The following is a 26,949-nucleotide window of genomic DNA, read 5'->3' as shown; positions in this document are numbered from 1 at the left end:
CGGAGAGCGAGGTCGGTCGCCGAGCGCAGTTCTTGCATCAAATCTGGGGCAGAACTACCCTCTTGCAATTCTTTTAGCGCCTTGCAGCTTGGTGGACCTGCAGGAGAGCCATGACGTGCAGGGCAGAGGCGGCTTGTCCAGCAGCACTGTAGGCTTTGGCCGTCAGGGACGACGTGAACCTACAGGCCTTGGACGGGAGCTTTGGGTGTCCATGCCAGGTGCTGGCATTCTGCGGGCATAGGTGCACCACAAGTGCCTTATCCACCAGGGGAATCGCTGAATAGCCCCTGGCCACCCAACCATTGAGGGTAGTGAGGGCGGGAGAGCTGAAAGATCGGGACCGGGCAGTAAAAGGTGCCTCCCATGATTTTGTCAGCTCCTCGTGCACTTCCGGGATGAAAGGTACTGGAGTGGGGCGTGGCTGCTTTGAGCGGCGCCGCAAGCCCTGGAACCAATCATCGAGGGTTCAGGGGAGAGCGGAGGGTTCCACTCTAGCCCGACGCTCGCGGCTGCCCGGGAAAGCATGTCCATCATTTCCGCATCAGCCTGTGACTGGGCGACCGTCGCCGAGGGGGGGAGCTCAGCTGAGGCTTCCGTGTCCGACTGGACGAGCCCGCTCTCCGATGCTGCGCTCGAGAGTTCATCAGCTTCGCGGGCTCCGAACAAGAGGTCGAACTCGCCATGAGACGAGCCGGCGGACGCATCCAGAAGCCCGATCAGGGCAGACGAGTGTGCTGGGGAATGGGAGGTCCGTGGGGAAATACCCGGTGGAGGTGGTCCCACTGGGGTCCCCAAATCGCCCCCAGTGCTAGCCGCGATGGCCTCATACCCGTAGGTAGAAGGACCGAGGCGGGGAGCCGCTGGGGTGGCTTGCTTTCTAACGAAAGCAAACCATGACCGCAACGTTGCGATGGTCATGTTCTCGCAGTGAATACATGAACCATCCACGAACGCTGTCTCTGCATGGGTCGTGCCCAGACACGAAAGACAGCGATCATGACCGTCTGAAGTTGAGAGGTAATGACTGCAACCAGGAATAACACACAAACGGAAAGGCATCTTTAAAAAGATGCATCTTTAAAAAGACGTTCCGTGTGTGCCGCTCTTTTAGAGAAATATACTCTTTTAGAAAAATATACTCTCTTTTTTCTGCCGAAGCGCCCAGGGGCGTTCTCTGCATTGCACCAGTGCAGAGGAGGGAGAAGCCACTGAAATGCGCCGTCAGATCTAGCAGAGGTTAATGAACAGTCAGCTCAGTAAACATCGACCGTTAGGCTCCGAAGAGAAAATGTGAATGAGTGGTTGCACCCCGGCTCCTTTTATACCCGTATGTCCAGGGGAGTGGTATGCAAATACCACTCGCCAATTTTCATTGGCCTTTTACCAAAGACCAGAGGTGTCTCGGGCTCCCAAGAGTGACCCCTAGTGTCACTACATCGATACAACATCGAGTGAGTGACAGATAGGGAACATAATGTTAGTGTTCTCCAATACAGTATATTGTTATTGAAAAGGTACTTAAACCTCCAAGCGGGCTTACTTAGAAAGAAGATTATTGCAAAGGGAATGTTATTGGATTTATACTTTAAATATGATGTCACCACAAGGGCTAAATTAGTATTTTGACAAAGCCATTCATGTAGTAGATCCTATTGATGCCTTCATCTGTCTCTATTTTTGATCATTTTGATGTTTTTAACATTGCCTTTTTGTTATAAAGTTTGGAGCAGTAATTTTAGCACGCAGACATTTACTTCTTTTAACAAAAAAAAGAAATATATATTTTATCATGTGTCGTTTGCCATCAGGTTAGGACACGGTGTGACTGTGGCTCAACCTCCTCTGTCTGTCTCTCTCAGGTTGATTGAGAACTCATTTCAAACAAATAAGGCTAGGCATAGAAATGCATCTATTCTCCGACTACAAACTCATCAGACATTTTGGTTTGCGTGCAGCTGTGTTATGTTCTGTTGCTAGTATTGCTGTGGTGGACCTATTTTTAGAATAACAAAAGTTTTCGCTTGAGCGCCCCATGTCTTCAGGGGGCTACGTGAACTGTTGCTCTCATGCAGTCTCATGAATGCACTGAGGAAAGCCACATCGGTCAACAGTTTCACTAAATAATACATTTGATTTTGGTTTGTTTCTCACCAAACCTTATCGTATGCTTTCAGAACAATCATGAGTCTCATGGACTCCTGAATTATACTTTTGCATTCTTTTGAAGCTTGAAGAGGTGGTCACCATAAACTATCATTTTATGACATCACTGAGGGCAATATTATTTTCACAATTTCTCCCTTTGTTAAGAAAAATAGCAAAATAAAAAAAAAGTCATATTGGGTTATAACAACACAGGGGTGAGTAAACAATGACTAAATTTTCATATTGGTGTGAACTGTCCCTTAATTTAAGGGGGACATTACAATCACCATAGAAGAGTAATCAGAGATGTCTCTGATTGTCTATGTCTATTCATTATTATAGGCTGTTATAATGTAGTCTGTTAACATAAGTACAAAAGTGGGCATAATCAAAATATACTGCTTGATATTGTCATTATGTGAAGACTCGCTGGCCAATTCTGTGAAACAATGCTCAGAACAGCGTCTCTGTTCTTCCTTCAGGTTACCTTAAAAAGATTAGTAAGTGTACATCACACAATATTTATTGTGTGATGTATTGCTGTGGTCATCGTTTTTATGATCGATCATTGCTGTCACTTCCGAGTACTCAGGTACTTGAGTACTCGTGCCCATCCATACTAGTTAGCAAGTCCGTGAGGGTGCACGAGCTATAAAAGTGTGCATTTGGGACAGATTTCAAGACTTTAATCAGATGAGGCAGTTTTAAACATTGTTTTTTGTATACATGCAGTTTTACAAATTATTAATTTAAAAGTCATGACATCGATAAATAGGGTAAAGGAACACACTTTAAACTTACTCTTGGATATTTATTTTTATTAAATAAATCCAAGCAACACACTGACAATACAGCATTAGTGATTTTAATCAAGAACCTCTGAAAAACAAAGAGCACATTTAACAGCAACAAAACGGCAACCTTTTTTAAGGCTCAGCTGAAGAGCGCATTGAGGGCGCAAAGGGGGCACTTGTGAGCACCCTTCTGAATGCTAAAATGTCAAATGGGACACCCTACGGTCTAGTGGACTTCATGGGAACGTGCAAATGAAGGCCATGAGACCACAAGTCCACATCAAGTGTGCCATTTTGGACAGGGCCCAAGTTATCGCTTCGATAGGACAAAAGCGTTGCGAAATACAGCCTCAACTTCTGTTTCGCATCAACCTTGCTAACTTTGTGGTGCTGTAACTTTTAAACAAAGTGGAAAATCTCAGTTCTGATCAGTCATTTCTATGCAGCTCAGTCTGGAGATTATTTTGAGTAAGTTTGAAGGATGTGAAAAGTTAAAGGGTACATGTCACAATCCAAGATGGTAGCCACTGTAATGGGCAGAGTTTTAATGTAAGGGGTATGTTACAATCAGCATAATGAGAGAAATTAGACAAAAAAAAAAAATTTGTTCATAGTAAAAATGGTTCAAAAGATATACGCCAAAAATAAGTACATTTTTGAACTGCTGATGGCGCTATAGAGTTTTTCCTAGAGACTCTAAATTTTTATATCATGCCCACCCCTATCAGTGTGCCAAATGTCATAATTTTTTTATGAACAATTCACAAGGCTGCACCCATTGAGGAGCAAGAAAAATAATAACAGGGTTTTTCCTGAGTCAGAAATTGTCTTTTGTGTTGACTGACGTATACGGTCATGCACGTGTTCGCAGTTGGTTTATAACATAATTTCATTTATCTTTAGCCTGGCTCATTGCTCTTGTGCATGGTGGCCTTAGAAATAGAAAACTGGCCTCTTCACTCAGATAATCCAAGTAAAACAAAATTAGAGGTACCTGAATGCTCTTTTTGAAAAAAGCTGCTCTTCTTTTGATATTGTTTTAGGTCCATAAAGCACTCATGAACACAGCTACTGATCTGCGAATGACTCTCCCACCCTCATTGCCAGAGGAGCTCAGTGCCTCATGGTGACTCTCCAGAATAAGCTGTGCAATATAAACACAGGCTGATTTTCACAGTGATCCGTTCACACAGCTCACAAACTGTCCATTGAGCAGTAAATTTGTGTAATGAAGCTTTTAAGCCATGATGTCACCTGTACACCTTAGAAGAGATAAAACTCTTTTATAATACATAAACAAAACTATGAACACTTCTAGAATGAAATAATTTTTAAGCAGTTCACCCGTTTTCCATAGCGGAGCATTTCAGCATTTTGTTCTGATATGCTACTCTTCTCAACTCTCTCGTTTGACTGACAGTTCAAACTCCAACTAACAGCATACAGTAGGTATCAACAAAATGATCCTCTTTACCGCAGGCAGTACCGCGAGAGTAAAACTTTAAATTCTCACATGTGAGCAGGGCTTGACATTAACACAGCCAACCCACAAAATGCGGGTAGAAATTGGCAGTGGCAGGTAACTCCTTCACCCTTACTAGCCACTTTGGCAAATGACCGCAGCCAAAGCAAATGTAATTTTATTCATCTCGCGTTCAGCGTGCAGTAAATATGCTTCTCATATCAGATGCATGCATCTCTACGGGGCAAATGAACTGTGCTTTCGCACAAATGGTCACAGTGCACATCAACGCAGCACTGACGAGGTAGAGACAACAATGTGCCATGCATCAACATCAATTACAAGGTTTTTAAAATACACATCATCATCCAAACTGAAATGTATTTACTGCAGTAACACCAACTGGTAACTGGTATAGATATATATGAAATTGATGAAGGCAAATTTTTAAGACCTTATTTTTATTATGAATTACTATTGTCATCACTCACTCACCTTTATCTGATCCAAACCCATAGGTCTGTCTTCCATTAATGGAAAAAAAAAGATTAATGTATTTTTTTCCATTTATGGAAAAGGGTGTAATAAAAGTGAATGGTGACTGAGTTTAATGTACCTAACGTCTCATTTTGTACTCCATGGAATTATAACTGTGAAAGTTGTACTTTCACCACAAATGAAAATGATCTCATCATTCAACATACATCATTGACTTTCTTTCTTCAGCAGAACACAAACAAAGATTTTTAGAAGAATACTTCAGCTCTGTAGGTCCATACAATACAAATGAATGGGTGCCAAAATTTTGACACTCCAAAAGTCACATAAATGCAGCATAAACGTAATCCATATGACTCCAGTGGTTAAATCCATATCTTTTGAAGTGATATCATACTGTAGGTGTGGGTGAGAAACAGATAAATATTTAAGTACAATTTTGCTTGAAATTCTTCCCCTTGTCCAGTAGGGGGTGTATGTATGATGAATGTGAATCACCAAAACCACAAGAAGAAGAATATGAAAGTTAAAGTTGAAAGTGCAACCTGACTGAGCAGGGAGGAGAATTTATAGTACAAATGGACTTAAATATTGATTTGTTTCTCACCCACACCTATCAAATCGCTTCTGGAGACATTGACTTAACCACTGGAGTCATATAGATTACTTTTACATTGACTTCTGTGATTTTTGGAGCTTCAAAATTCTGGCACCCATTCACTTGCATTGAATGAACCAAATGAGCTGAGAAATTGAGTAAATGATGAGAATTTTCATTTTTGTGTGAACTATTCCTTTAAAGGGGTCATGATAGACTCTTTTTTATAATTTTATTATCTTCCCTGAGGTCAATTTATAATGTCAGTAAAGTTTTTTTTTTTTTTTTTTTGTGTCAAACTGTTCACTCAAGCACAGCAACTATCAAACAGTCTTGACATTTGAAACATTTGTGAATGAAAATGTTTACTCGCGGGTCTGGTAGTGTTTAACTGCCACATCTTTCAATAACGATTCCTTTGCAAAGCTTGAATCATATTGTGACTGGTTCACAAGCAATCCACGCTGATATGAGCCAAAAACATTCAATCCACACTGAAATGTTCTGAATACACAAATGTAATACAATCCATGGTAATGTTTGTTGCTTCAGCCGGCTTCAACAGGCCAAAACAGAGATGCTGGTCTTCACATCCCACATCTTCCGTGTTTGTTTACACACAGAATGGCTTGTGTTTCTCCCAGTCAGTGGCAGCAGCAGAATGAGATGAGTCTTTAAAAGTTGCGCTTGTACTACTCTAAAAATATGGCTCACGTCGCCAGAAACGCATCAAAACGAGCAAAGACGTCCATCGAGTACATGTTTACAAAATACCAACAATTAAATATAGCACAGATGGGTGCAAAAATGGTCCAGGACAACTTCAAAACAGCAAGACACAGCACAGCTGAGTGAAATAGAATGGAGGTCTCCTTTTTGAGTTATAACTTGACCATGTGTCTTTTAAAAGATGCGTGAGATGCATGATAACGGTCAAAGCCGTTCATCTAGTGTAGAAAAACATTTAAATCCAGATAAGCACATGAAGGTGTCCTGTGTAAGTCTACTTTGCTGTAGATGAATCTCCCATGATCTCCCATCTCTCTCCTCTTCACCTGTGTGACTGACTGTGAGCACCAGTGGGCGGGGCCAAGGGTGCAATGACGAAAAATAAGCATTGATGTCTTGCTGATGTAGCGAAGATGCCGGGGCAGTTGTGTTAAGATCCATGTGTAGTTTAATAAACGAATGAACAGTACTACAAAAGTAGCAAATAAAAGGATAAATGACAAAACAGGCAAGGGTCCAGTACACAGGAGACAGTCCAAAAAATGCAAAACAAGTAAATCCGAGAGACAGAGGAGTAATCCAATAAACAGGCAAAAGGTCCAAAAACTCACAAGCAGGCAGGGAAATACGATAAACAGGCAGGAGTGAAAAACACAGGAAGAACAGGAATGGTAATAACACTCAGAATTGCAGACTAGGCAGAACAAGACTTCGCATTGAATGCAGGTAAACAGAGAATTTAAATAGTCTGGGATAATATGAAACAGGAGAGTGAGTAATCAGTCTGAGCGGGGGATTATGGGAAATGTAGTTCGTGAAGGGAAAGCTAGAATTCCCCTGAAAGAGAGATAGCAGACGCTGCAGGTTGTCTGCATCTACCACAACCTCTGGGAGAGGGACGATTAAGGAAATTGTTGTGGAATTCAGAGATGAGAGCATGGTCCAGAATATCCTCAGAGTTCGTCCAGGAACGCTCCTCAGGGCCGTAGCCCTCCCAGTCAACCAAGTATTGGAGAGTCCAACCCCGGCGTCGAGAGCCCAGGAGCATGTGTACCCAAAAGGCCTCCTCTCCATCAATGAGGAATGGAAGGGGTCTCTGGGGGTCTTGAGAGCCCTCCTCTCTCGGAGGCGCCAGGGGTTTGAGCAAGGAGACATGAAAGGTGGGGAAACACTGTAATTAGCAGGGAGTTGTAGCTTGAAGGACACAGGATTGATTTGATGAATGACTCTTGGAGATCAGAATAATAATATGGCAGAATCGACGTCTCCTTCTCAGCGAGGATAGTTGTGGTGATTACAGGAGGAAGAGAGATGGGTTCAGGAAGGTTGAGACAAGACTGGAAACAGGAAGAACTCCCAACGAGTGATTTGTCCATCTCTCCATGAGATCTCAGGGCTGTGAAGTCTCAGCCATGGCAGGCCAAGAACAATCGGATTCTTAGGAGAATGAGTGACTAGAAATTGAATCTCCTCATAATGAAGAAGTCTTACTTGAAGACGGATGGGTCGGGTGATTTGTTGAATCTTGCCAGATCCCAGAGGTCATCCGTCTAGTGCTGATACATCCAAAGGAGGGACACAGGAACAAAAGACAAGTTTAGATTCGTGGTGAGACCCAGGTCAATAAAGTTACCTGCAGCCCCTGAATCTAAAATGGCAGATACATGATGTTCATTATCTAGAACATGTAAAGTAACTGAAACTTCAAATTGTTCGATTAGAATTAGGTTTGAAAGTTCTAAACTCACCGCCGTAGGGCAGGCAGCCAGTAAATGTCCGAACTGTCCGCAGTAGATACACAATCTCTCCTGTAGACGACGTCTTCGTTCTTCAGTAGAGAGAGAAGGAAGACCCACTTGCATGGGCTTGTGATAATTGGTTGCAACAGTGTCAGAGTGAAGTGTCTGTAGAGAACTGTCTGGACGATGGGCTTTAATCAGGTTATCCAGACAAATGGCTAATTTGATGAATTCAAATCAAGAGATCTCCCCTCATCACAACATGCTAGTTCAGCTTGAAGATCAGTATTTAACCCCTGACGGAACAGTAGTTTCAAAGTGTCCTTCACCCACACTGTTTGTGCTGCTAGCGTGCGAAAGGATAAGGAGAATTCAGCAGCAGACATCTTCCCTTGCTTTAAACATAATAGAAGTTGTTATGGGTCCTTACCACCCTCAGAGTGTTCAAAAACCTCCTGTAAATGAGCTATGAAATGAGATAAAGAGCGTTTTATAATGTTCTCATGACTCCATACTGCAGTAGCCCAGTCTAGTGCTTTTCTTGACAGCAGTGATACAATAAAGGAAACACGAGCTTCATCATTGGGATACATTTGAGGTAGTTGAGATAAAAAGAGCTCACTTTGCAAGAGAAATCCTCGACACTTACTGGGTGATCCGTCAAACTTCTCAGGAAGCGAGAGTCGAGGATTAACAGCAGCTGTAGAGTGTGTTGTGCTGCTGGCTGAGTTGCTTGTGGAAACTCTCATGGAGATACCTGGGGTTTTGGCTGCACGGATTTAAAGAGTTCTTCCGTGATAGAGGTGAGCTGGCACAGCTGCTGATGGTAAGCATTTCTGCTTGTGCTGCAACAAGCTCATGTAACTGTTGGAAGGCTGCTGGATCTAAGTTGGGCGAAGTCATCTGTAGCGAAGACACCGGGGCAGTTGTGTTAAGATCTATGTGTAGTTTAATAAACATATGAACAGTACAACAAAGTAGCAAATAAAATGATAAATGACAAAACAGGCAAGGGTCCGGTACACAGGAGACAGTCCAAGAAATGCAAAACAAGTAAAAATCCAAGAGACAGAAGGGTAAGCCAATAAACAGGCAAAAGGTCCAAAAACTCACAAGTAGGCAGGGAAATACGATAAACAGGCAGGAGACAAAAACACAGGAAGAACAGGAATGGTAATAATGCTCAGAATTGCAGACTAGGCAGAACAAATAATAACAAATAATAGTTTATTTTATAGAAAGACTATCTACATTAGCCTAACCACAGTAATGTGGAGCCATCCATGGTCTGATCTGTGGCTATGGCCATATTATTACAAATGCCACAGAAAAATAATGGAAGAACAATGGTAAAATTTCATGAAGGCAAGCACAGTTTAGAATGGTTAAAGGAGTTATGAGGAGTTAAAATTTGGACTTCCATGGACAAATGGACAAATTATTGACAAAGTTTTCCTCCTGTTCTGTCCGACTTCTCTTCTAGCTGGTCATGTTTGCCCTTCAGAATTTTAGGAGATGACTTAAATCATTAGGCCTGTGTCCTGTTGAACTCATATCATTCTTGTTTGAATAAAATGTCCAAACAAATGCATGCAAATACAGTCTCAAGTAACTTTTATCACTTTTTGTTGGGCGGGGGATTTTGGTTTGTGACTTTGGAATACCGCTAGCCACAGTGGCCTGTGAGCCAAAAAATTTATGTCAAGCCCTATGTGTGAGACTTTCACAAAATCACTGCCAGGTGCTGCAAAGTGACACTATTTGCACTGTAGTTTAGTGTGAAGAAAATGAGAGTTATTATGAATAACATTGTTAATATTATTATTGAATTGTATTGTTTGTTTTTAAATTTTGATTTCTAGAAAGCAATCTAACAATGTTAAATTAATGGCAGCTTTAAAGTTATTGCTTAGTTAACTCATGAATTTACAAGTGGCATATAGAAAAAATGCTTGAATGTCAGACTTTTTCAATAAATGAAAATTTAGCTTCATAGATATTAGTTATATAATCATCTTCCTGAAAATCAAAACGAAAATACATTGTGAACATTCATAATTGAATTTGTTCACCCTACTGAAAAAGCAACAGCAATGCATTTAATTAACCATATTAACCCGTGTTATAATTGACTGGCTACTCGGTAGATGTAGACTAACATAAAGTGGTTCAATTGCCGCCCCCCCCCCCATTTGCATAATGAAGTGAAATTTCACTTTTTCTGTCCCTTTTCATTGTTTCACGCCCCAGACAAACTCTTTTAGACTAATTGTGCATTATATTCAACAGCTTTTCTTAATATGAAGCAAGAAAAGTAGCATTTGTGAAAACAGCATAATAATGTGTTTACAAACACAGTACACTATTTATTATTAGTATTATTATTATTATTATTATTATTATTGCAACCGTGAAACAAAAGTCATCATTTTTATAGGCAATAAACATACATTGACAAATGGTTTGTACATCATGGTCACAGTAGCACAGAGGAGGACTGAACATTGGGCTACAAGGGATTATTCTGAATTTGTATTTGGCGTAAATCACTGTCAGTAGCGCTGATAGCTGTCAGGGTACTGGAACAATTGGAAGCAACATGTCAAGTTCCTTTATAATCATGTTGATTAGTTAGGGAGAGGTTTCAGGTTATCAGTAAATAAATTCAATGAATGTAAAATTTGAAAATTTGAAAAAGTAACTCAGGTATTATAGCTTTTTATTATAGCTTTTCCTAATATGAAGGAAGAAAACTAGTATTTGTGAAAACAACATAATAATGTTCTTACAAACAAATTTATTCAACCATAAATCAAAGGGCGTAGCTTTCACGTGCAATAAATATAAATTTACAAACAGTCTGTTCATCATGTACACAGTAGCATAAAGGAGAACTGAACACTGGGTTACAAGGGACTATTCTGAATTTGTGTTTGGCTTTTGAAAATATTGAAGTTTATTTTTCTTAAAAAAAAAAAAAAGAAAAAAAAGAATTAGTTCCTTCCCATTCTTGTTGTTCCTGTTTCTTTATTGATAGTCTCACTGGTTTATTGTTGAATGTTTCTTGTTGCAGATCTATATATATATATATATATATATATATATATATATATATATATATATATATATATATATATATATACACAGTATATATATAATATATATGGGTGGGGGGTGGCAGGTTTAAGTGGTTTACGAGGACTTTTTTTTAGCTTACAAACTGGTAATTACAAGGGTATTATGCTATAAATGTGGTTTATGAGGACATTTCTAGTGTCCCCATAATTCAAATTGCTTAAAAAACATACCAAAAATGTTTTATTGAAAATGTAAAAATGCAGAAAGTTTTTTGTGAGGGTTAGGTTTAGGGGTAGGGGAAAGAATCTATAGTTCTTACAGTATAAAAATCATTATGTCTATGGAGAGTCCTCATAATGATAGCTGCACCAACGCGCGTGTGTGTGTGTGTGTGTGTGTGTGTGTGTGTGTGTGTGTGTGTGTGTGTGTGTGTGTGTTTGTGTAAAAACCTTTCAAAAAAAGGTTTCTTTTGATTAGGTCAAATTGACCCCAAGCATATTACATATTACCATGCATTTATTTGCCCTTTCTCACAAGACTAAAACTAATATTACTTAATGCAACAAACTGAGCCTAAAAACTGCACAGATTATTGTTTGTTAATTTTGAACACAATTGTGATTTTGCTGGTTTAATAAATTATTTTCCTATGCAGTCCAGATACATCTTTATAAATATATAAATTATATAAAAATATCAAAGGCCATGTTTTCTCCTAATAACTTGTATAAAAAGATTGGTCAGTAGAGACACAATGAGTAAATACAACATAAAATAATATAAGAAATTATGAGTAATTAATCTTATTTTTATTTTGACCCCAAACACAATAATGCTTACACAAATTTGAACACAACAGGAGGGTTAAGGGCAAGAACATAAAGGGGCTTAAACCTCCAAGACTCCAAGACAAAGATATTCTCCTGTATAATATATGTTCTGTTTGAATTATGTTTGATATTAGGAAATAAACTGGCATTGTGTACCTTCAGATATTACTAAAGACTACTTAAATTATTAGGAGCATGATGAAAGGAAAACAATGTCTGTTATGGAGGTGGAAACAAACATTTTCACTTGCACAGTCCCAACTCAGTAAAGTGTCCTACTCAATGGAACAGTCAGATTATTATGACTAGACTTGCTGAATTTATTTTTAAAAAAGTGAAATTATTTTGCTGAAAATTATTTATGAAAAAGAGTGACCTACCTACAACTGCCAAAGTTGTAATAATAAAAAAAGGTCTAATAGACTTGCATGAAAACCAAGCTTCAGTTGAGTTGCAAAAACACACGTCTCGGATGAGAAGCATATTTAGTGCATATAAAGTGCAGAACACAAGATGTATATCATTAATTTTATTTTGGCAGCCCACAATTCCATTTGGGTAGCTGTCGAAAAATTTAAATGCAGGAAAAACCCTGTGTGGCTGGGTGAGCAAGAGACAGACACAGTGGGTGTGGTGTCAGGCCTCGGAGAGGTGTTTATTTTGAATAATAATCAACATAAAATGTTTAAAAAGGGGAATAAATTGCCCATGGGAAAATATTGTCCGAAATAAAGGGGGATCTTGTGCCCTCACAATGAATTGGGCTATGTGAAGGATAGGTGGTGAAAAAAGGGTAAAGTCCAGGTATAATAGGTGGAGTCCGGCAGCCATGCACGCTCCCCTGCTGGATCTGGGTGCGAGGGGTGGCAGTTTCCTTGGAGCGGCTCGGCATCCCTGGGGCCGTGGTGTGTGAGGGGAAGGGCGGCTCGGCATCCTGGTCCATTGGCCATGACGCATGCTCCAAACCTCGGCGCTGTATCTAATTCACGCCGGGGGTCCTGAGTGTAGGTCCAGCGACATATCTAACTCTCGCTGTGATATTGGCTCAAGGACGGCCCTCAGAGGTGGTGCGACGAAGACTAGAGGGAGGGGCCGGTCATTGTTGGGACTACTAACAGAAGCAGTGGTGAATTTTTTCAAACGGAATTAATAGATTTGATTCATGTTCTTTTTATTAATTTAAATAAATTATTTGATTAATATTCTTTTTATTACTAATAAAATGGGTAACACTTTATAAATACTTTTAATACATAATACATTATAAATTATTAAGCATCGTTTAGCATGACTCCATGCGAGAAGCAGACGTGTGAGCGACTAGCTCTGTGCACTTTGCTAGTTTTTCTAGCGCTGAAAGCAGACATGGTTTTCAAATGTCTTAGCTAGGACTGGAAAAAAAAAAAACGATTCTGTTACAAATCGTAATTCTCGAGCCAAGCGATTTTAAAATCATCTCCCTTATATATATATATATATATATATATATATATATATATATATATATATATATATATATATATAATTTAATCTTAATGCTACAATGATTAATAGATAGAAGCTATATTTATGCAGAGTTCCACATAACAGGTTTTCTCTCTGAGAAGTTTTGTCTCTTTAATTCTTTACATTTAGTCCTTTAATGCACCACTGCTAAAGCCATCAAAGCACCATTTGTTCACTGTCAGATGTCAAAATCCTTTGCTGTGATCAATATTCCTGTTATTATGCCTAATCCAAAAGTTTATTTGAGAGGTGTTGTGGAGAGTATTTGTCATAAGTAATTCTGCTGATTCTGACTGACACTGCTTTAATAAATAGTTTAACTGTAAAAAAATAAAACTTATCAAACTTGATGCCGTAAACTACGTCACGCCCCCGCAATATTCATAATCTAACAGCCAGGGTAGTCGTGTGCAGTGGCGGGTAATGTAGCACATTTACCCGCCACTGTCGACAAGAAATGCCGCTAGACACAATGGCGTGCTTGAGAAAACACACCTGATTATATTTTGAAGAACAGACGAAACAAATGCCAGCGGTGCAGGTGTCTGATTTGCTTTTTTGTTCAGAAGTTAATTTACGCTTTGGCGCCAACGTGCGCAGCGCAATCATGTCTCGCAGAACACGTGCAAATTGTGAGTTCTCACTTTTTTTTCCCTCTGTAAGTAACCTGGGAGCAGTTTGTAAGAATAGTGTTGTCTATGCTGCATAGGATCTCAGACTATCTCAGGATACATATGCAAATAACATACAATGACATTGGGACTACAGGTGAATTGTCAGTGTCATAATTCAGTACAGCCCCAGAAATGGTTCTTGAACAAGTTTACTCTTTATCCTCCATTTGCATGTTGCTAACTTGCAGCCTTAAACATGGGTTCCTTATAGTCGCCTACCTCAGACAACACACTTACTGGTCGACTGGTAGTTTTAAACTGGTAGTTTTGCACATCCCTACCATTTACCTGCAAATTACAGTGTGAAACAATTGTCATCTCAGATACAACTGTTCTTCAATAGACATTTCTTTCTAGAAAAAGGAGTTAACAAAGTTTTTTACTTTTTTTTATTACGCTTTTATATCAACACATCAAATCACAACACGTACAGAACCACAATATCGCAATACATATCGAATTGGCTTGGAAATATTGTTGTAATATCTAATCTGGAGGTGTGTGGCAATTTCCAGCCCTAATCTTAGCGCAATTACCTATTTCTCAGGAAAATAATAAATTGCGCTTTGCGGCACTTCATTAACATACAATACACCCATAGTTTGCGCACACATACCAACAGAAAGTTTAATCACTCCCACTTACAGCCACTTGCACTTTACGCTGGCACAAAAATTTTGCTTAGATTTAGCAAACTCACAATATTAAATAAGATGTTGTGCACGGTTGCTGTGCTGCACCTAGCGCACTCGCAAAAATAGAGACCCAAATCCGCAGAAGTGAAGTGATCACTCTTTTAGTCATTTGTGCATCAATAAAGAGCATTTTCCAGTACTCCGGTTTCTCCAGTGTGTTATTGTGTGTCATGGTCATTACTGTGAAGCTCCAATATGACATTAATGCACCATTAAAGTAGTCCATATGACTTGTGCATTATATTCAAAGTCACTTGGATCGATACAATAGTTTTGTGAATAGCAAAGGATGCGTTTAATAAGTAAATTCAGTGTCTGCATGTGTAGCATGCTTCAGTTAATGAACGCTGCTCTGTTGATGAAACACACACACACATTGCACATGTGTAGTTCTTCATATGAATGTGTGTGATGTAACACTCTTCATCTTCTTTCTCCAGCTCAGAATGTTGTTGAAGCTAATGTTGATGGGCTCAGGGTGGGTTGGAGTCACGGACACACGACACAGTGTGGTCGCCATAACCTTCTTTGCCTTCTTTATGCAAGTGCTTGTGGAGGCCAACTCATGGTGGTATGTGTTCATCTACAGTATGCAAATTTTAAACACATTTGTATTTGCTAGTAGTCATGTAAGATGTACAGTATATCATTGTTTGCCATGTTATCAACACAAGCAATCAACTCACAAGATACAGGCCATTTAGTAATTACAGGCCACACCCAAAAACATATTCGCTTATCTTTGGAATGACATAAATAAAAATTATTTTGATAACTTTTATCAAGAGGGTCTGTAGATGATGTAGAAAATCAGTACAAGTACAATAGGGTTCCACAGGATCTTTTCTGTGAAACCCTAAACCTAACCTAACCTAACCCTAACCCTAAATCAAACACTAACCTTAATGTATTTGTTTGGATTTTCTTCTTCTTCTTCTTCTTCTTCTTCTTATTATTATTATTAGGGCCAAGCACCGAAAGTACTGGAACCCTATTGTACTTGTACTGATTTTCTACATCATCTACAGACCCTCTTGATAAAAGTTATCAAAATAATTTTTATTTGTTATGTCGTTCCAAAGATAAGCGAATATGTTTTTGGGTGTGGCCTGTAATTACTAAATGGCCTGTATCTTGTGAGTGAAAAATTCAAACTTAACAACACTTAAAACACATTGAAAAGAGAACATTCTGATGTCAAATGCAAAATTTCATCCATTGTTGATGCTAGGGGGTGCTATAAAATAAGAAAATCCTATTTTTGCTACTGTGATTGAGGCAGTTAGGGTTAGGGTTAAGGTTTGATTTAGGGTTTCAGCACATTTGGTGCTTGGCCCCCTAAAAAAGGACTTAAATATTTATCTGTTTCTCCCCCACACCTATCATATCGCTTCTGAAGACGTGGATTTAACCACTGGTGTATGGATAACTTTGATGCTGCCTTTCTATGTTTTTTAGCTTCTAAGTTTTGGGGAAAAAATTATGCAATTAATCATGCCACAGTAATAATTCATGCTTGAAATACCACCTCTATGTTTTTGTCATCGGGATGCAGTAAGCTCTGCTCCAGCTGTACAGGTATTGCACAGCTGTACAGGCAAAACCCGCCAGCAGATCAAAGACAGCTGGAAGGAGCAGAGTGTAAGGGTTTTGAGGTGTAGTTTTTAAAGTTTCAAACTACATTTAACTTGACACAGGTTCCTAAAAATGTGGCGTTTAGATATGCTGAAAACCAGTGAAACACAACACATCCACAGTAAGACACACTAAAAGTGTTCGTCTGCCATGCATGTGTAGAGATGCAAAGCAAGAAAGTGGACAGATTGCAAAACTGATCACTGTGGACTGTAGGCCAGTGACATGATTATGTTCATTGATATGAAAATAAACTAAACAATGTAGTGACTTCTAAAGCCACTTTATGTATTGTCTAATCAATGCTTTGTTCATCTTCCACAAAATCACAATTATGTATTTTCCTAATTATCTGAAATTATTATAAGTATAAATATACTTACTGTGATTATTTTATATAAAATGACATTGATATTAATATTGATATATGTGATTAATTTGATTAATTGACATATCAGGTAATTAATTTGTTTAGAAATTTGAATCGATTGACCGCCCAAAAATAAATGTTTGTCAGTGTATTTCGTGCTCTTGTGTGCTCTTATCAAGATGGCGTTTCGCAGATGTTTATTCGTCTGTCTGACAGGCATGAGTGCTGTTTTGTCTGCCTGATAGTCTGCAGAACTTGAAACGGAACTAAAGCCTACGGAACAGTTTCCTGTAAACACTTTTGTGTTATCGAAAAAAATTTCACTCTCCCCGCCATTGTATTCCAGGATAGAGAACACAATTCCAGTCTTGAGTGTTTGTATTGCCGTTGGCAATGTGCCAGCAAGCTGCCATGTCTCTACACAGATAACAGACCTCGTTGCAGCTGCACGAGGCCTGCCAGCTTTAACCGACTCGTTAACACTGGCCGACTGCACCCTGAGGCTGGGAAATGTACTGACGTTAACCCCCTCTGATCAGTAAGTTCTTAAGGGGTGCTAGAAGGCTGAGCCCTCTCCTACCGCTACCATACCTATATGGGACTTAGCGCTGGTGTAAATTACTTACAGGTTCCCTGTACAAGCCGTTATATGTGATAAGCTTATGCATACTCTCTCTGAAGACTGTGCTGCTACACGCTTTGGCTTTAGTCAAACATGTTGGGGATCTTCAAGCCTTGTCGGTCTAAGACTCTTGCTTATAGTTTGAACTAGGCTTGTCAAAAGGAAGTCCTTAAAGGGATAGTTCACCCAAAAATTCTGTAATTAATGGTTGCTGAGATGAGACAGGAGACGTAGGAACTATGTGCAGGCTTTAATAAAAATGATGACAGTCAAACAACAAATGGGAACTCAAAACAACAACAAACAAGAACTGACAAAGTAATGCAAATACTAAAGGGTATTTATACAAACAAGAGCTAATCAGGGAATGGAAAACATAACCCCCCCCCCCCCTTTAAAGGGTGACTCCTGGCACCCCAAAGGTGGCTGAGGAGGGCAGGAAGATACTGGTGAGAAAGGGGACCCAGAAGAGGACCAGGTGGCCAGAGAGGAGACCCCAGGGTAAGCATTGGGTCCGGAGGTCTGGGGGGGCCGCCTCAGGGTAAAGACTGGGTCAGGAGGTCTGGGAGGCGGCCTCAGGGCAGGGATTGGGTCAGGAGGTCTGGGAGGTTCTTAGGGCTGGGATAGAGTCTGGAGGCCTGGGAGGTGGTCACAGGGCCAGGTCAGGAGGCCTGGAAGGTGGCCACAGAACTGGGACTGGGTCAGGAGGCCTGGGTGGTGGCCACAGGGCGGGGACTGGATCAGGAGGCCTGGGAGGCTGCCACAGGGCCGAAACAGGGTCAGGAGGCCTGGGGGGCAGCCACAGGGCCGGGACTGGGTCAGGAGGACTGGGAGGCAGCAACAGGGCAGGGACAGGGTCAGGCGGCAGAGCCGCTGGAGGAGGGGTGGGCAGAGCCGCTATAAGAGGAGTCATTGGAGGGTGGCCGAAACCACTGGAGGAGAAGTCTCTGGAGGAGCGGGCGGAACCGCTGGAAGAGGAGTCTCTGGAGGAGCGGGCGGAACCGCTGGTAGAGGAGGCTCTGGGGGAGTGGGCGGAGCCGTGGAAGACTCTGAGGGCGGACGAAGGCAGCCGGAGCCAGGAGAGACTCGAAGGCAGCCGGAGCCAGGTGAGGCTCGACGAAGGCAGGCGGAGCCAGGAGAGGCTCGATAAAGGCAGCCGGAGCCAGTAGAGGCTCGACGAAGGCAGCCGGAGCCAGGTGAGGCTCGACGAAGGCAGCTGGAGCCAGGAGAGGCTTGACGAAGGCAGGCAGAGCCTGGAGAGGCTCGACGGGCGGAGCCATGGAAGGCAGAGCCGTGAGAGTCTCGAGGGGAAGAGTCATGGAAGGTGGAGCCGTGAGAGGCTTGAGGGGCGGAGTCATGGAAGGCAAAGCCGTGGGAGGCTCGAGGGGCGAAGCCATGGAAGGCGGAGCCGTGGGAGGCTCGACGAGAGCTGGCAGCGATTGGGGAATGACCTCTGTGGTCATGAGAACGGGCAGAGACTGGGGAATGACCTCCATGGTCGTGAGCATGGGCAGAGACTGTGGAACGACCTCCGTGGTCGTGAGCATGGGCAGAGACTGGGGAGAAGGTGTCCTTTTCCTTCTCCTCCTTTTCCGGACAGTTAAGGGTGTGGGCAAGGCCACAGGCCTTGGATGGTTGGCTCTGGGATGGTTGAGGCTACAGGCATGAGTACTGGCTCATTGGCTATGGCAGGCGTGGGAGCTGGCTCGTTGGTCGTGGCAGGCGTGGACGAAGAAGCCGTGGAAGTCTTGGATCTATGTGTAGGCTTTAATAAAAATGATGACAGTCAAACAACAAACGGACTGACAAAGTAATGCAAAAACTAAAGGGTATTTATACAAACAATAGCTAATGAGGGAATGAAAAACAGGTGAGAACAATGAGGAACAGATGGCAGTGATGGGGGCAGTGCATACTGTTAATGTAGTCCGAAGGAAACACTTCAAAATAAGAGTCCTAGGAAAAACGAGGGAGACAGACTGTGAAAAATTCTGTCATCATTTACTCAACCTCATGCCATCCCAGATGTGTAGGACTTTCTTTCTTCAGCAGAACACAAACGAAGATTTTTAGATAAATATTTCAGCTCTGTAGGTCCATAAAATGCAAGTGAATGGGAGCCAAAATTTTTAAGGCCCAAAATGCACATATAGCCATCATAAAAGTAATCCATACGACTCCAGTTGATTAATTGATGTCTTCTGAAGTGAAACGCTAAGTGTGTGTAAGAAATAGATCAATGTTAAAACTTTTTTTACTAAAATTTTTTACTTCCGGCCAGCTGTGGTATGCACATTCACGAAATTGGAGTTCAAGCTGCCTCTTGCGTGATGTAAGCGCTGTGCTATCTCTTGTCATTTTTGTGTGAAATATGCATACGAACTAAGCTTGAGACTAATAGACCTAAAGGTACAATGATACTTCTCCATTCATTTGTAGCACCACTGTCCATGTTCTACATGGAAATTACATCCAATAACTAAAATTTGCATCCTGTTCCTGCAATGATTTGTTTCATTTCAGGTCTCTAGCATTGAATCCGCTTCTGATACCAGAAGTGTATGTCATTGGGGCTCAGCCGCTCTGCAGTCAGCTGGCTGGACTATCTAAAGGCCAGAAGAAGCTCTGCCAGCTGTACCAGGATCACATGCAGTACATTGGAGAGGGCGCTAAGACGGGCATCAGAGAGTGTCAGTACCAGTTCCGCCATCGCCGCTGGAACTGCAGCACTGTGGACAACTCCTCTGTGTTTGGGCGTGTCATGCAGATAGGTATGGCTTATAGTAATAGCAGCATGGGACATGGGTCTCAATTTAGGCTTTAATGTTGGGTGTTTTATTAAATGTGCAGTAAATGTAATTTTCCTGAAATTACTTTGAATTAATCTGAAATTATTTAGTGCTCTTTTTCATAAGCTGGTGACTGACTCAAGGTACCACATGGGACTGACTGACTTTTAAGGGACTTTCAGCTCTTTTCTAAGGATGATTTTACTCCACAATGTGATTTTTGAGGCGCACACATCACACCAGTGAAATCTCTCTGTAATATTGGCTGTTAGGCACTGTCAGCAGTGTTTAATGCTGCCTTCATTACTTCTGAAGTGGTAATTACGAGTACGTCATGTTCAAGTGCTTTGTTGTTGGAAAGAACAGGAAACATGGACGACGCCAGGTTCATTCATACATATTTATTGAGGAACTTTTATGTTGACATCTTACTCATTTAGCTTGCTGACAATAATGGAATTTTGGTCAAATATGCATAGAATGGTTGCTGATATATATAAATGGATATGACTCAAAATTGTCTCTGAGTTTCCCAGTAGTAATTACAACTTAAAGGGTCATTCATGTGCAACTTCCACATGGGAAACTCGTATTTACGATAATTCCAATAGCTCTTGAAGGCAGCATAAATCTTGTCAACATCAATACTTGCAAAAATGTCTTCATCATCACTGGCAAAATCAAAAAACCCTTCGTCTTTGATAACAATGATGAGACGAAAAAGATGCATCATGATGATAAACAAACGGTTTTAATTCAAACATAATTACATGACACGACAAAAATAAAAATAAAATAAAAAATACTGCAAGATATTTACAACCCCCCAAAATTTTAAAGAGTATGGAAAATGCTAATAAAAACAACCTGTGCTATATCACCCTGTGCTATATCAAATAAAAAAAGCACTACAATATCTTCAGTAAGTAGTTTGAGAGTGTAGAGAGGCCGACTTGATTGCATCATTCACGGTGCATCAAGGTAGTCTGGAAAAAGACGGTCGCTGAAAAGCTTGCTTGACATGCTTTGTTGGCCACGAGTCTCTGATTGGTTGATCTTCCTCTGCAGCATCATAGGTAGTGTAGTATTAAACAAGATTTTTTTATGAAGTTGAAAAAACATGGACTGATGGTTTAAACAGAAGCAAATACCTTCGATTAACAACCTCATATGTCTGTCTTTAAATTAATAACTTAAAACTCTGAGCAATCGTATGGGGCCTTCATTGCCATAATTTGTGCTTAATAGTGTGCCACACATTCTTAACTGGAGACAGGTCAGGACTGTAGGCAGGCCAATCTAGTACCCACGCTCTCTGCTAATACAGCCATGCACTTGTAATCTGGGCAGAATGTGGTTTGACATTGTCCTGCTAGAAAATGTTGGGACGTCCCTGGAAAAGACGGTGTCTGGATGACAGTATATTTTGCTTGAAAATTTTTACATATCTTTCTGCATTTATAGTGCTCTAACAGATGTGCATGTTTCCCATGCCATGGGCACTGACACACCTGATGCTGATAACAGCTTGGATGGTCCATTTCCTTTTTTTCTTCTTCTGAAAACTATTAAAAATGTTGCCTCATCGGACCACAAAACATGATTCCACTGTTCTACTTTCCATCTCAGATGAGACTGAACCCAGAGAAGTCGGCGGCGCTTCTGGACAGTGTTGATGTATGTCTTCTGCAGTTGCGAATGGTGTTGACTGACAAAGGTAGACAATGGTTTACCTAAGTATTCCCGAGCCCATGTCATGATATCCATTACAGATGAATTATGTTTTTTAAAACTGTGACATCTGAGTGATGGGGGATCATGCACATTCAGAAGTGGTTTTCCAGCAGGACAATGCCAAACCACATACTGCCCGGATTACAAGTGCATGGTTGTGAAAACAGAGAGTGCAGATATTAGACTGGCCTGCCTGCAGACCAGACCTGTCTTCAATTGAGAATGTGTGGTGCATTATGAAGTGCAAAATAATGTCATTTGAGCAGCTGAAGTCCTGCATAATGGCTGAATGGGGGAATATTCTGCTTGCTAAAATTAACAAACTTGTGTTTTTAATGCCCAAACGTTTAATAGGTGTTATAAAATGCACAAAGAATAACATCTGTTTTTAAAAGAAGAAACATTAAGAAATAATTGATTCATATAATCCAGTATGTTGGGGATTTCCCAGATGAAGCTGCATGAGCAGAAAGAGCTGAACACTGGAAAAATGAACCTGGTTAAATACCTTACTCAAACGCATCATATGTATACTGTACATAAGGTTAATCAGCTATGTCCACAACATATACTTTATATAATATTACAACTTACAACTGCACAGACACTGAAGCCAATGAACATGTGAACTTGAACTAAGTTGACATCAGTGATGTTGTCAAACGCCATTGGCTCTGACTGCTGCAGGCTCAAGTTCAGATGTATCTTTTGAATGAGATGTGACCGTTAGCATCAAGATGTCACTGCATTCACGGAGGTGGAAGATTTTTAGATATTAAAACTTCCGTTTCACTCTCTTCCTCATACAATGCTGTCATATGGTATTGAATACTATAAAAGTTATTTTGTATAATTTTTGTTTTTAAAATAAATGATTGTGACTGTACTTTTATCTGCTTGTTATGTTTTTATATAGTTAAGATTTGGTTAGGTTTAGGCATAGAGGTGGGGTTGGGTGCTCGTAATATCTACTGTATATAATAGTGTAATGAAAAAAAAGTACTAATGTTTTTCTTGTTTCAAAGGGTGGCATGGCGAGTATTGATGCTGACTTCCACCCCTGGAGTTGCGATTTGGAATCCAGGGTGTGCTGAGTGACTCCAGCCAGGTCTCCTATGCAACCAAATTGGCCCGGTTGCTAGGGAGGGTAGAGTCACATGGGGTAACCTCCTCGTGGTCGCGATTAATGGTTCTCGCTCTCAGTGAGGTGCATGGTAAGTTGTGCATGGATCGTGGAGAGTAGCATGAGCCTCCAAATGCTGGGAGTCTCTGCGGTGTCATGCACAACGAGTCACGTGATAAAATGCGCAGATTGACTGTCTCAGAAGCGGAGGCAACTGAGACTTGTCCTCCACCACCTGGATTGAGGTGATAACTGTGCCAGCACGAGGACCTACTAAGTAGTGGGAATTGGGCATTCCAAATTGGGAGAAAAAGGGATAAAAAAAAGGTGATGTATGTAAAAAGAAATGTGTCAAAATACATTCTCCTATCACAGATTATTTTTCATTGACGTCTGTAAGTAAGCCATTCGTGGGTTTACCTCCCCCAAAATTATAAACACTGAGCCTCCTAGGCACTATCAAAACATTAATGTTTATATTTTGAGTGGCCCACTAAGCCCCACCCAACCCATTCTAGCTCAACCTATAGCGTGAGTTTGAGGCGTGGCTACTTGTAGCAGTGGTTCACCTGGGAGAATGTGAACAACCATGGCAGATGTTTTACAGAGGAAAATAAATTTAGCATTGCCTACAGAGACATAGAATGGAGTAAAATCAGAGTGAACATTGGCATCTGGAGGACTTTGAGGGAATTTTTGGAGTTCAAACTAGCCGAGTAGCTTCTCGACAGGTATGCTACACTTAAGGTTTTGACACACAAGTTAGCTCATTACTGTCGAGCTTCAGATAAATTTGTAAAATACTTGGAATATGTGTCTTAACTTACTAGTTACCTGAATAACCATCCTACCCTTGATGTAATCGGACGACCGGATTCCTCTGCCACTCTTTCTGTCCGGTGTGTATGTATGTTATAGTGGTCTTGTTCATTTAGCATGGCCTATTTGTTCATATGGAATCAGAGAGTGTGAAAGAGCATGATGCGTGAGGCTAAAGGCCTGAGTATAATTCGGTTGTCCATGTTGCTGATCGCTCCGCGCACAGTATGCGTGACGTAAATTTGGACATTAGCCAGTCCGCACGTTCTGACCGTGCGCCAGCCAGATTTTCTTGACGCGTGGACACAGTCATCATCTGTGCACATTGTCGGCGCATGCACTTGCTATTGACTGTACTAAAAGAGTATCACAAAAAAGTTTAGTAGGCATGCATCAAACGCATTCATATTCGCTCGCGGTCAGAAGAGTATACTCACAAAAGCAATGCGGTCGGCCAGGTGCGAGCCGATCCGGAACACTCAAAAACAAAGTATAACTGGGCCTTAAGGGGAGTTGGCAAAGATTCTTTGAAAATATACTTTATTTTTGTCATTCCTTTTGGTTGCACTAGTAGCACAGAAATGACATACTTCAAGTTTATTTATTATTTACAAAAGTGACTGTTTAGTCTCAAGACCTTTACTATCCTCCCATTTACCATGCAACCATAGTTCCCTATCTGTCACTCACTCGACGTTGTGTCGATGTAGGGGTCGTACTTGGGAGCCCCAAACACCTCTGATATTTGAGAAAAGGCCAACAAGAATTGGCAAGTGGAATTTGTATGCCACTCCCCCGGACATACGGGCATAAAAGGAGCCGGCTTGCAACCACTCATTCAGATTTTTTCTTTGGAGCCGAGCGGTGTTGAGGAATCCACTGCCATTCCATTCACCTCTGACTACGAGTGCGAAAGCGAGAGTATTAAGATGGCTGTTGGATATACGCCGCATTACAGCGGGTTCTCCCCCTCTTGCACAGATACGTGCAGAGAATGCCCCTGGGTGCTTCAGCAGCCACACTTGAGCGTATTAAAAGAGTACATTTTCTCTAAAAGACTAGCACTGATGGAGAGCGTCTTTTTAAAGATGTTTTTCCGCTTATGTGCAGTTTCTGGATGCGGTTGTTATCTCTCTGCATCTGACGGCCACGTGTATAGGCCGTAGGCACGCTGAGGCAGTGTTCATAGTGGTTAATGTCCTCATTGTGAGAGCATGACCATGGCAACATTGCGGTCATGGCTTTCTTTCTTCAGAGGGAAAGTCACTCCAGCCTCTCCCTGCCCCGGTCCTTCTGCCTACAGGCACAAGGCCATGACGATTAGTGCTGGGGGCGATTTGGGGACCTCAATGGGAGTGGTTCCGCAGGGTGAATCTCCACGGAGCTCCCATTCCCCAGTATGCTCGTTTTCCCCGGTCGAGTTCATGGATGAGTCAGGCGGCTCGCCACAGGGTGAGTTTAATGTCTCATTCGGGGCTCGGGAGGAGGATGAGGTCTCATTCGCAGCATCGGAGAGTTACAGTCAGACGCAGAGGACTCGGCTGGGCTCCCACCATCGGGTGTGGTCACCCAGTCTGAGGCCGACATGGAGCTGGTGGCCATGCTTGCCCGGGCTGCCGTGAGCATCGGGCTCCAGTGGAACCCTCCACCCTGTCCTGAGCCCTCGCAGCTGGATGACTGGTTCCTCGGCTTAGTGCGCCTCTCACAGCCGCGCTCTGCCCCAGTTCCGTTCGTCCTGGAGGTGCATGAAGAACTCACAAAGTCGTGGCGGGCACCTTTTACTGCCTGGACCCAGCTTCAGAGTTCCTCCGCTTTCACTACCTTCGATGGTGGGGTGGCCAGGGGGTACACGGAGGTTCCTCAGGTGGAGCAGGTAATTGTGGTGCACCTGTGCCCGCAAAATGCCGCCACCTGGCGGAACCGTCCTAGGCTCCCATCCGAGGCCTGTAAGTTCACGACATCCCTGACAGCCAAGGCTTACAGTGCCGCTGGACAGGCCACCTCCGCCCTGCATGTTATGGCCCTCTTGGAAGTCCACCAGGCCAAGGCACTGAAAGAGCTGCATGAGGGTATTCCTGACCCGGGAGTGATGCAGGAGCTGAGCTCGGTGACCGACCTTGCCCTACGGGTGATGAAGGTCATTGCGCAGGCTCTCGGGCAGGCGATGTCCACCATGGTGGTCCAGGAGCACTGACCTGTGGCTTAACCTTGTGGAGATAAGGGACGCCGACAAGTTACGCTTTCTTGACGCCCCCATCTCCCAGGGTGGCCTGTTCGGCCTGTGCAGCAGCAACACCGGCTCCGCCTCAGCCCATGCCAACCGTTCGGCCCCGGCATAGAGCCCCCTGCAGGAAGTGGACACCCCCGTCCCATGGTCTGGTGCCAAGAACCCCAAGAAGGCTTCAAAGCATCACTGAGATGGGTGACCCAGGGGTGAGGAGACCCGCTGTAAGTCAGGAGGTGGTACACAGACCACTCCAGCCCCTGGTGGAGGGCCAGGAGGAGAATCTTTTGTTCCCTTTTGTTTTGATTTCGGGGCTTCGGCACCCCCATTTTCAAAATCATCGTGTGGCTATCACGCCGATCTGTCACTGCACGTTCAGCCCTTGGACAGATCTTGCATTTCTACGGGCAGGGTTTCCCCTAGAACAAGTGTCCAGGTGTGTCGTTGTCATGACAGACGCGTCCAAGTCAGGCTGAGGCGCCGTTTGTAATGGGCACGCAGCCTCGGACTCCTGGACAGGACCTCAACTGCGTTGGCATATCAACTGCCTTGAGTTGCTGGTGGTATTGCTGGCTCTGCGGAGGTTCCGGCCATTGATCCAGGGCAAGCATGTGTTAGTCCGGATGGATAACACGGCGATGGTAGCATATATAAATTGCCAAGGCGGTTTACGCTCACGTTGAATGTCACAACTTGCCCGCCATCTCCTCCTTTGGAGTCAGCAGCGACTGAAGTCGTTGTGGGCCACTTACATCCCGGGCGAACTCAATCGTGCAGCGGACGCACTGCCACGACGAGTGGAGACTCCACCCCCAGGTGGTCCAGCTGATTTGGAGTCAATTCGGTGAAGTGCAGGTAGACCGGTTTGCTTCCCAGGAATCCTCC

At 42.3% G+C, this 26,949-nt stretch overlaps 1 protein-coding gene across 1 annotated transcript in view; it reads left to right on the top strand.

The window, feature by feature from the left end:
• Positions 1–26,949, top strand: part of wnt5a (wingless-type MMTV integration site family, member 5a) — a 71,179-nt gene that overhangs the window by 13,670 nt on the left and 30,560 nt on the right. Inside the window, exons 2-3 of the mRNA XM_051670175.1 lie at positions 15,189–15,319; positions 19,899–20,146. Of these exons, the coding sequence (XP_051526135.1) occupies positions 15,195–15,319; positions 19,899–20,146 (373 nt within the window). The 5' untranslated portion in view covers positions 15,189–15,194. The remainder of the gene's footprint in view (positions 1–15,188; positions 15,320–19,898; positions 20,147–26,949) is intronic.

The sequence above is a fragment of the Myxocyprinus asiaticus genome, chromosome 33 (genome assembly GCF_019703515.2).
Source record: "Myxocyprinus asiaticus isolate MX2 ecotype Aquarium Trade chromosome 33, UBuf_Myxa_2, whole genome shotgun sequence".
In the NCBI taxonomy this organism is placed as follows: Eukaryota; Metazoa; Chordata; class Actinopteri; order Cypriniformes; family Catostomidae; genus Myxocyprinus; species Myxocyprinus asiaticus.
This window is presented reverse-complemented; position numbering and strand designations above follow the sequence as displayed.